The following is a 10,941-nucleotide window of genomic DNA, read 5'->3' as shown; positions in this document are numbered from 1 at the left end:
AGTCACCTGGAAGATGGCAGAGGGCTCATGGTAGAGGTCCAGGACAGGGTGAGGATGGTTCCTCTGGCCGAGGGGGGTCTGGAGTTGGTAGCTGACCTTGACACTGATGTTGGAGAAGCAGTCCTCCTTACAGAGCTGCAGAGTCACCAAGGAATGCAGAGTTGGAGTTGGATGTGGGAGAGAAAACGACAAAGAGAATATTTTCAACTTTGATATAGTTGTAATATGAAACAAACAATGAAAGTGGTGAGCCAGAAGTCCTAAGCCTCTTCCAAATACACCAGGCTGAAGGGAAGCTTCTACTCAACCGAGCTGCCAAGAGCGTTGGCAAAAGCATCTCCCTTGGTCCGCTCTGGCCTCAGATCTTATAACTCTTTATAGTTCCTGCCCCAATCCCTAAGAGACTCTGGCCATCAGGAGTTAAAAATCGACCTGACTTTATTCAGAGGGCAAATGGGAGCCACGGAAGGGAAGAGTCATGACAAAGATCTTTCTCAAAGCAGCATGGGGGACATATTAGAGAGGTGAAAACCAAAGATAAGGCGATTTGCCCTTCTGCCATGGGAGGAGCTCTGAACACACCAGTGTAGGTGAGCATGATTCCTGGTGGAGAAGCTAGTTATGCTTTCACTTAAGGAAGCCATAGACGCGCTAGAAACTTTCTTAATCCAATCAACAATCTGCACAGATGTGGGAACACACGTGTAGTCAGAGGCATAATTTATAAGGTTATTGGAATAAATGACCTTTATAGATCCAAAGTTCTGGGTTGTCTCAGGCTCTACGTCCTGACAAATACATTTATTTTTTTTTCATGTTTCCAGGCACCCTGTGTCAGGAGTAAACCTTTGCAAATGATTACTTTTTCTATTTTTACTTTCTGTCATTCAGTTTTTCTGGTGATTCGTGGAAAGGTCCTCAGCCCCACTGTTGTTACCAGGCGAGGTTAGATGACATGGGAAAGGGAAGGGACCCTGTTTGTTTTACCCAATTTGTTACCAAGAAACATGTCAGCAATTAGAGCATTAGCCTTTTTGTTCAGCTGCTAGGAAGCTGAGAGATATAGTTAGTGTTTATTTCAGTAGGTTTCTTTAATTTGTAGGTTTCTTTAATTCAGTAGGTTTATTTCAGTAGGTTTCTGGTATAATTAACTGTCTCTCTCATACTACTATGTGGTTCTTAATCTATTACGATTATTTTAATTTCCTAGTTTGTATGAACGGATAGGTGTCTTCATTGCACACACCTCAATTATTTTCTCAACAACACAGACCCCTCTGGACGCTCCTAAACTCTTCACTTACCTCTCCCTCTGTGGGAATGAGCAGAAAGGACTCACAGAGCTGGAACCCACGGCTCCACTCCCAAAGGTTGCTCTGACAAGTTATCTTGTTCCAACACTGTAGCCTTTTCCTCTGCTTCACCACATCCACGTCCAACGTGGAGTTCAGAGACATCTGTCTGAGACCTGGGAGTGAAGACCAGGCCTTCCTGATGAGGCTGGGTGGGCAAGGCCCAGACGGAGCCCCCACCCTGCCTGAGGTTCCTTATGAGCCCCTCCTGAGTGGTGTCACAAAGGCACTTTCCTGGGGCTGGACTTCTGAGTTTCTTCACTTCGAAGGTACTTTTCTCATGGTCTCTGGCACCTGGCTAGGGACCCTCAGTGCCCCAGTCCCAAACCCAGAGCAGCACATTCCCAGGGCTGAGTGGGTCTTCCCTAGGGAAGGAGGGCTCAGGGAGGAGGCTAGGATTGAGGAGAAAAGGAGGAGGGGATAATACAGGGAATGGAGACAGAAACCATAGAGCAAAACCAAAGACAGCAGAGCCAGAAGCGCCGTATAGATCACCTAGGCCAACTCCCTTACTGTACAGAACAGAAACCAGGGACCAGAGAGTGAATGCCACCTGCCCAGTGTCACACAGCCACTCAGCAGCAGCCTTTCAGCCTCTACAGCCTGAATCTTTCAGCCTATACAGTTGGAACTGATAGGCCTATCATTTTCTACCCTCGCATTTGGTAATGGCCTCCCTCTGCAGTAAAGCCACCCCACCTAGGAGAGTGCTTTCTGACCTGCGGGAATCAGAGAAACATTTGGGGGATTGTTACTGAGAGATTAAACCGTGGGGATAGTTCCTGATGGATTATTCTGGAGGGGAGCTCTTGTGTTGGCAGTAAGTACCTGGGCTGTGAAAGCCAGGTCCACCCTCTGCCTTCTGGAAACAGTCTCCCAATCAGTGCCAGGTAAGGGGATGGGAAGAGAGACCAGGCCTCTGGTAGGTTATCCAATCCCAATCCCACCTGGGCCAGGGAGACACAGTGAGGCAGCCAGGGGAGAAGATGCAAATCAGAGACAGAAAAAGCCCCTACACACGCACACTTCTCAGGAGCCCCTACACACACACATCCACAGGCACAGGAGATGGAGCTGGAGAAATGGCTGCCTTTTTCTGAATCTTCTTTCAGAAATTCAACCCTTCAACCCTTCAGAGGGTCCAATGCCCCTCTTCCCAACAGGGTCACGTAAACCCCTTCCGAATGTTGACTTAACAGCAGATCGCCCTTCTCTAGGACAGTTCACCTTAAACAGAGCCTATGTCAAAGGAGCTAAGCTCCAATTAGAGAGATGTCAAACAGCAGGGCCTTGTAACACACATACCCTCACCCCTACCCGCGTCCTCTTTCCCTGCCCTCCACTGAAGCCAACAAGGAATGACCCCAACGCTGGGCTGCCTGTTACCTGACTCGGCAGCTGTGGTCGCAGCACTGATTTCAAAACACAGACGCACAGTCACATTGCCGTTGAAGCCAATGGGCAGCGCCTTGGGCGTGAAGGTCATGGACACCCTCGGGCGAACCACAGGCCGTGAGCTAAACAAGACAGCAAAGAGGACCATAAGAAGTGACTGTGGGACTTCCAGATCCGTGCTTGGCTCATTCATTCATTCAGTGAGGATTTACTGACCATCTCTACTGTGCCAACTGCTATTCTGAGTCTGTAGAATACAGTAGGGAGACAAGTCCCTGCTCTAGTGGGACAACAGACAACAAGCAAATAAATAAGAAGAAATGGATGAATACTATGAACAGGTAACGCTATGATTAAAAACGAAATAGGATAAGGTCATAGAGACTTAGGTTGGGTGGCAGGGACGGCCTCACTAATGAGGAGACAATTTGAGTTGAGAGCTGTTAACAAGAAAGAGCCAGCTATGTGAAGAACTAGAGGAACTGCAGTCCAGGCAGAAGGCACAGCTAGTGCAAAGGGCCTGTGGTAGGAATAAGGTTTGTGTGTTTGAGAAACACAAAGGTCAGCATGACTAGAGCACAGTTAGTGAGACAGAGGGTCGTAGTCACAGGAGACAGGGAGGCAGGGCCAGGCCATAGAGAGCTTTATAGACCATGGTAAGCAATTTGGATTTTACCCTAAGTGGGAGCCACTGAAGAGGCAGAGCCAACATAAATGTGTTGATGGGTGGAGGCGGGGAGAGGAGAGGAGGTATTAAAGATAATTCCTGTGTTTTTGTCCCGAACAAACGATGTCATGTGCTGAGGTGGGAAGCCTAGGAGGGGCCGGCTGGGGGACAATGAAGGGTAGGCGAGAAGAAGAGGTTCACTTTTAGACATGTTGACTTTGGAGGCACCTGGGAGCAACAAGCCAAGAGGGGTACAGACTTGACAGCCAAGTCTGGGGCTTCGTGGGGAGCACAGGGCAGATGGGTGCTCCTTCCACTCATTTATAGCCATGGAACCTGATCATTCACTGAGGGAAGAGCACAGAAGCTCTGAAATTCACGACAATAATAACGGCAGCCACCGCGGGGCACTATGCTAAATACTTTGCATAGAGACTCTCAATTAATCCTCATAACTCTGAGATAGGCACTATTATTATTCCCATTAATAGGAGAAAACACTGGGATGACAAGTCAATAACCTGCCCAACTCACACTGCTAAGGGAGAGCTGAGGTTCAAACCCAGAGGAGCAGACTCCAGAGCTGGTGGCCCTAACCACCCCCCATCAGTGCCTGGTGTCTTCAAGGGGTCATTTTAGGCAGGGCAAGTAGGTGAGGCTGGGGCCTGGGGCCCCAGTAGGCAGGGCAGACCCCTACCAGAGCACAGCCGCCTGGCCCAGGGTGGCCACGGTGATGTCAGCAAGGCCGTCACCACTGAAATCGAAGCCACCGTGCACGGATGTGCCGAAGTACTGGAGTCCTGAGGCCACCGCTGAGGCACTGATCCGCTGAGGAGGGAGAAACACAAGGTGTGGGGGAGGGAAAAGGGAGTCCTTTGGGTTTGATTCAAATCAACACGTGCGCTTCGGCCCCCACCCCAGGGAGCCCTCAATTTAGAAACTGGAAAGAGCAGGGCAAGGTTTCCCAGGGGAAGTGGCATTTGAATGAAGCCTTGAAGGGCAGGTGGGGCCTTAACAGGGGAGATGAGGAAAGCAGGGGGTGGGCAGAGTAGGGTGGTAGAAGAAACAGCCAGGGGCCAGTTCGGAGGGAACTGGAGGCAAGGTGGGTGCAAGGAGGCTTGAGGTGGGGCTGGGGCGTGGAGTGGGCGTGTCTAATCAGACAATGGAAGGAAGCGGAAGGCGCAGGGGCAGGGGGGGAGAAGGAGGGCCTGGGCTGGGAGAGCTATAATCCTTAGGACAAAGAGGCTGACTGGCTGTGCCAGGTGTCAGGTGCCCGGGATTACCCCAAGTTTGTGGGGAAGGGGGAAGGGGGCCCGAGGATCAGCGGGTCTGGGGGTAAGAGGACGCTTTGGTTGGGCAGCATCAGAATGAGATGCCTCCGGACCATCCAGGTGAGGTGCTCAGAAGGCAGCTGGACACACGGGAAGAAGCTTAGGAGGCAGGGCAAAGTGGCCATAAGAGATACACCTTGAGAGATTGGCAGTGGAGCCCTGGGGGATGAGAGTTAAGGCACGGAGGGGTTGGGTGGCGAACAGGAGCCAGAGAAGGGACAGAAAAAGCGGAAGCAGGATCTGAGACAGGCTGGGAATGCCAAAGAAGGAGGGAGATACAAGTTAGAGAAGTAGACAGATGTTGCCACACCCTCTCTCCCCACCTGAAGGGTCTGGGTGAGGCCCTGGCCTGGAAACTCCCATCAGCCTGAGTGACTTCTGTCCTTCATTGGGCATTCCCAACCCCCTGAGGAATGGTGCTGTCTGGCCCTTAGGACTGGTGCTGACTTGGGGCTCAGGCCATCGTATCTGGGGAGGTCAGAGCCCTAGAGTAGAGGCAGGAGAGAGCCCTGCGGGTCACCTGTGAGGGGCTGGTAGAGAGGCCATCCCTGCGTCCGTTGTAAATGTACACACTGCCGAAGCTGGAGCCATCGTCTGCCTCCGAGCCCTCCAGGGGGGCCCCGATGGCCACATCTGTGAGCTTATCCTGACTGATATCCCCCACTGTTGCCATAGCAAAACCAAATCGGGCATTAGTGAACCCAGGGTGCCCACTCAACGTGCGTGCCAAGGAGAAGGAGCCATCCTGTAAAGCAAACAGGGAGCTTAGCCCAGGACAGCGATGCAGGGTGCCCACCCCATTGCTCACTGGGAGGCCTGCTCACTGGACTTGTGGATTTGGATTCTCTGGCAGGGAGTCTGACGCTCAGAAAAGGCAAGGGACCTTCCCAAAGTTACGCAGGGAGCAAGTGGTAAAGCTGGGGTCCTCCTGCCTTGCAGCTCAGAACCAGAGCCTGCCCCATCTGCTCCTGCAGTTAGGGGCACTGGACTGGCAATTTGGAGGCCTGGGTTCTAGTCTGGGATCTACCACACACTTGCTATGCCAACCTGAGCAAGTTTCATTATCACTGGGCCTCAGCTTCGTCACCTGAAAGGTGGGAGTGATGGCTACCTCCCACAGTTACTGGAGAAACAAGCGGGATCATAGGCAAAATGTGCTTTGTCACCTTGCCGCTATTTGGGATGTTTTCACCATCAATATAAGATGATAGGGTGAGGAAAGGGAGAAAGTCGGGTGTGGGAGGGAATGGAGCAGCTGCCCCCATCTGGCCGCCACCCACCCGAGCACCAACCCATCACTGCTGGGGCCAGGGTACTTCCAGCCTCCGTCACCTCTGCACCAGGCTGCATAGCCACAGCCACAGCAAGCTTGCAAAGATGGAGACTGTCCCACCTGCTCATTCAGACGGTACATGTAGACTCTGCCTTCCTGTCCGTGAATGTGGTAAAATGGAGCAGCCACGAGCAAGAAGTCTGTGGTTCCATCCATGTCGATGTCCACAGGGCACAGCTCAGAGCCAAAATAGGACCCCAACTGCAGCCCAGGAAGAACTCAGTTCACAGGGAATGCTGGGAGCCCCCCTCCTCCACCCCTCAGCAAGGCTAATCCCTGCTTCTGCTTCTCCTAGACCATCAAATTCCAGGGTGACACAGGAGGCTGCTGAGCAGCCTGATCCCCCACCCGGGGGAAACTGCTGGCAATGAGACGTGGAGAACCAGGGCAGAGGCCTGCGTTGTGCCCGAGTTCTGCCCAGGCTGAGTCCCCAACCTACTATGTGGCCTAGAGCCCATTCCTTTCCCTCTGGGGCCTTCAGACGACCATCTGTAATAATGGGGGGGGGGTCCCAGGATCCTTCTCCAGCAGGTACCTGCTCTCCCTCCAGCACTGGCATGAAGTGGGTCTCTCTGCCCTCCTTCTGGAGCTCAAACACAGCCCCACGCTGCTTGTGCCGTGGAGCCCCCGCCACATAGGAGAGGCCACAGGCCTTATGCAGCACGGCCACCGAGTAACCTGGGGCAGGAGCGGTGTGGTCACGATGGGGAGCTCCCACTGGGCCACTCCTTTAGCCCCCCACCTTCCCAGCCAGGCGTTTGAAGTGGCCTGGGCAGGAGGACAACATGGGAATCTGTCTTTCTCATCTTTTTAAAAATTGGCATCAGGAAGCACTCCCACTTAACCCCCTGTCGCTGTTCACACACTTGTGCCCCACCACACAGAGCTTCTCTCATCATATATAGAGCTTTGCTCAAAATATACCCCGTCACACACCCAGTATATGAAGACCAAGGGAGGGGTGAAGGGTCACCCACCACACGATTAATAATGGTGAGGCCCTGTTTTTCTAGGCAGCCACCCATGCCCACACCAAGAATCAGGTACTGAGCAGGCCCTGTCCCCACCCAGGAGACCCTCATTTTCAGCACCAGTGTCCCTAACCAGGGCCCGTCCCTCAGTCCATGTGACCAATCAGGGCCGTTCCCAACTAGGAAGCCTAGTGCAGCCTCAGTGTCCCGTCTAGACCCTGCCCTCACCCAGGTAGCTGTACTTTTCAGCTTTGGCGTCCACCACCGTCTGGTTCAGGAAGTGGCCCCGGCGGCTGTGCATGTCATAGAGCAACGCGCCGCCTGACCAATCAAAGGCCCCGACGGCACCAAGCAGCACCTGCCCCTGCAGGGAACAAGGGTCGGAGGCCAGCTGAGCGGGAGGGACCTGGGGCCAACCACAGAGGCCTCAGGTCTACTGGCCAGCACAGTGAACCTTGATGCGGGGAGAGGGACGTCCAATGGCCCAGTTCCCACCTCCCAGTGATGCAGGAGGAAGGTGAGATGGCAAACACTGGGTTCCTGCCTTGTACCCATGACTCTGTCAGAGGAGCTGTCCCTCCAGTACCAACCAGCCCCAGAGCAGAAAGCCGACCTGGGGCCCAGATGAAAAGAAGTATGGTTGAGAAAATAGCGCTCATCCCCTTCTCTGCAGGTTGCCCAGCCTGGGCCTGGCACACAAGGCCCACCTGGGTCGAGTGATGGTGTAAGCCTGCTTCCACCACGCACAAGGGCCGAGTGTCTGCATCTCAGCCCATCTGTGGGAACAGTGCCTCCAGTGGGGAGAAGTATGCAACTTGGTCGGCAAGCTGAGCCGGGCCAAGCCTGTGTTACTCATCTGCATTAAGCAGAACTCCTTAACCCTTGAGCATACAGAGTAAGACAACCTCCAGTAATAAATATGGCCTTTCTTTTATTTCCCTCAGAGGTCCAGATTAGGGCGACCAAGCAGAAGTGTTTTCCTTTATCCTAAATTTGTTCCTACAGAAGCATCACCACAAGAGGGTAGAGCCTTGCACTGTGGGCCAGGGGTCGCTGAACCTCTGGGTGGTGCCGGGGGCCCGTCCTCTACAGCTAGTCAGCCACGTACCTCATCCAGGATCTGGGCACTGAACCCAATCTGTGCCAGCTGGTAGTGGAGGGCCTCTCCCACCATGCCTGGAAGCCAAGAAGCCCAGTGAGACTGCTGTGGGCGAGGTGAAGGGAGAAACCAAGCCAGGGAAGGGTCCAGCCAGGTTTGGTGTGATGGGATGAGCAACAGGCTGAGAGTAGAGACCTGGGTCCTATTTTAACAGCTACTAGCAGAGGGCTTGGACAGCTTCCTCCCTCTTTCAGGGCCTCGGTTTCCTCATCTGGGAGCTCCTTGTTTATCCAGCACCAGGTCAGTTCATCAGAGCTTCATGAAAACTGGGGAAGTGAGGAGGGCTAGGGACGCTGTTGCCTTTTTAGAGACAGAACAGCTGAGGTTCCAAGAGGTGGCTGGAGTTGCCCAGAGTGCCACAGAGAGGTAGGACAGGGATGGGGCTGGAGTGCAGGGTTCGGGCCTCCTGCTGAACGCCCAGAGGGCAGCCACAGGGAGGCCAGGGCCCCTGGAGCCCTCACCTTCTATGCGAACGATGCTTTGCTGCAGGTGGCTCAGCAGTCCATCCAGTGCTGTGTAGTTGGTCACCTTGAAAGCATGGGTCTCATCGGGGTCTGAGGCGATCAGCTTCAGTTCCTTCTCAGGTTTGGTTTTGTTAAATACCTCTCCCACCTGCACAGAGGCCCCAAGTCAGTGGGTCAGCACCATGAGGGCTGGCTGGCCCCCAAGCCCCAAGGGCACTCCAGGCCCAGGGAGAGGACTGAGGCCTGCCACCTGGCCTTCGGGGCCCTCCATCACCTGCCTCCTTTCCCTGCTCCCTGTTCTCCCCCCACACACTCTGGGCTCCTGTTTTATCAATCTGCATGTGTTTTCCTGAACACACCAGGCCCCTTCTCACCTCTGCACATGCTGTTTCCTCTGCCTGCAGAGCACTTCCTGCCTCCCTGTGTGCTAGGCCAGCCACTCCTGTTTGTCCTCTGAGACTCAGTTCAGCACCATCTCCTCCAGAAACCCCTTTGCCCCCCCATATCCTTCCTGTGGGCTCCCTGAGTGTCCACTTCTCCCCATCATTGCTCGGCAAGTGAGCTGTGCCCACACTGGGAAATGAGCTTTCTGAGGGAAAACCCAGTTGGGGGTAAGAGTGGCGCCATGGGACATGGGGACTGGGAGAAAAGAAGTTGGCGAGTGCTTGTGAACAGAACAGAAGCCCCTACCAAGAATCGTGTCACCTCCCCACCCCAAGCTTTACCGGGTCAGGAGGTGTCCCCCTGCTCCTAGCTCTTACCCCAATGGCAAAGCGCTCGACACCTTGCATCTTTGGAGAGTTGATGACAGTTGGGAGGTTGAGGGGGTCTTCGAATATATCCCCGTCCGTGAGCACCACCATGATCTTGGATGCCTTTTTACTGGAGCCGTGGCCTGGCGTGAAGATGTTGTCTCTAAGTAGGGGAGAGTAAGGAAGAGAAGAACTTTGCCAGAGGGATGGCTGAGCTTGGGGAGATTTTATTCACGGAACTGTTTTAGAACTGGAAAGGGTTGAGGAGCGCTCCCAGGACAGCAAGCACCCAGCGAGGGGTGGGATGCTCCCTGTGGCACACAGTAGGACTGGGTGGAGGTGAGGCTGTGGCATAGGTGTTCTTACCCCACCCTGGATATGGCAAGAGTCCCTATTCCTTGTGCATACGTGTGGGAATAATAATGACATTAATAACAGTGGCTAATATTTACAAAGCATTTATGTCCTGGGCACTGTTGTCAGCACAGTACATACTTTAACCCATTTAATGCTCACAAAATCCTATAAGGCAAGTGCTATTATTCTTCTAATTTTAAAAGTGAGGAACCAAGCACACAGAGGTTAGGCAGCTTGCCCAAGATCTTACATGGAGCTGGGCTGTGGAACCAGGCAGCCTGGACGCTGAGCCCAGTCCTATCAGCACTATGCTCTACCACCACTCGTAAGAGGAGTCTTTGGAAGAATTTTTGGAGAATTTTTGGGGTGTCATCTATCAGCCAAGGCTGGATGGAAAGAAATCAAATTCTCCTCTTTGCCAAGGAAGAGCTAGAACCCGGATCCTCTCCCCTTGATAGTTCTGTCCAGCCACCTCCCCAGGCTTGACACTGCAGCAGCTCTGGGCAGAGCTGCCAGCCAGCACCCAGTAGGTGCTCAGGCAATTCCTGCTGCCCTCACACTCACAGGACGTGCTGCATGGCAGAGGCCGTCTTGGTGACACCCTTCACTTGAGTGATGTTCTGGATTCTGGTGAGAGTGGCTGTCATATCCTGGCTGTACCGAAGGTCAAACTCAGTCTGGATCACACTTCCATACTGCACCAGGGCAAAGCTACACTGGAAGGGAGGGGCCCAGGGACAAGGAGGTTAGCAGGTTAGCAAATGCCAAAGGCCCTTGAATGGCTCCCCCTAGAAGCAGGGGGAGAATTCACTCATTCCTCCCCGTCTTGGGCAGCAGGAAATGCTAAAGCAGAGAAACAACTCTATGGAGGAAGGTATGACAGGAATGGCTCCCAGTGAATCTCAGACCTCTCCCTGAATCCATGTCTTTGCGTAGCCCTGCTCTGCTTCATATTGACCACGTGACCTACTTTGGCCAATGGGGTATAAGCAAATGGGATACAATCAGAGACGTGAAAAGTGCTAGTATGCATTGGGTCTTGCCCGCCTGGAATGTTGCAGCCATGAAAACGTTGAGCTGACATGGTGGAGACACATGGCCAGACAAGTGAGGTCATCTTAGGCCATCCAGTCCGAATCACACAACCAGATACCTGCAGC

General features: G+C 53.5%; 1 protein-coding gene across 7 annotated transcripts in view; it reads right to left on the bottom strand.

The window, feature by feature from the left end:
• Positions 1 to 10,941, bottom strand: part of ITGAE (integrin subunit alpha E) — a 54,412-nt gene that overhangs the window by 20,798 nt on the left and 22,673 nt on the right. For all 7 annotated transcript variants that reach the window (XR_012492243.2, XR_002138378.3, XM_019743791.3 and 4 more), the window contains exons 8-19: positions 10,346 to 10,497; positions 9,434 to 9,587; positions 8,670 to 8,820; positions 8,158 to 8,225; positions 7,278 to 7,413; positions 6,614 to 6,756; positions 6,139 to 6,279; positions 5,266 to 5,490; positions 4,112 to 4,242; positions 2,739 to 2,869; positions 1,305 to 1,468; positions 7 to 135 (exon numbers count right to left, since the gene is read on the bottom strand). Coding sequence is in view for 5 of the 7 variants with exons in the window: in XM_019743791.3 (XP_019599350.3) it covers positions 7 to 135; positions 1,305 to 1,468; positions 2,739 to 2,869; positions 4,112 to 4,242; positions 5,266 to 5,490; positions 6,139 to 6,279; positions 6,614 to 6,756; positions 7,278 to 7,413; positions 8,158 to 8,225; positions 8,670 to 8,820; positions 9,434 to 9,587; positions 10,346 to 10,497 (1,725 nt within the window). In the remaining 2 variants the exon portion in view is untranslated. The remainder of the gene's footprint in view (positions 1 to 6; positions 136 to 1,304; positions 1,469 to 2,738; positions 2,870 to 4,111; positions 4,243 to 5,265; positions 5,491 to 6,138; positions 6,280 to 6,613; positions 6,757 to 7,277; positions 7,414 to 8,157; positions 8,226 to 8,669; positions 8,821 to 9,433; positions 9,588 to 10,345; positions 10,498 to 10,941) is intronic.

The sequence above is a fragment of the Rhinolophus sinicus genome, chromosome 12 (genome assembly GCF_057876585.1).
Source record: "Rhinolophus sinicus isolate RSI-liver-muscle chromosome 12, RSI-T2T, whole genome shotgun sequence".
Taxonomy (NCBI): Eukaryota; Metazoa; Chordata; class Mammalia; order Chiroptera; family Rhinolophidae; genus Rhinolophus; species Rhinolophus sinicus.
Note: the sequence above shows the minus strand (reverse complement) of the source record. Positions and strands in the feature narration are given on the sequence as shown.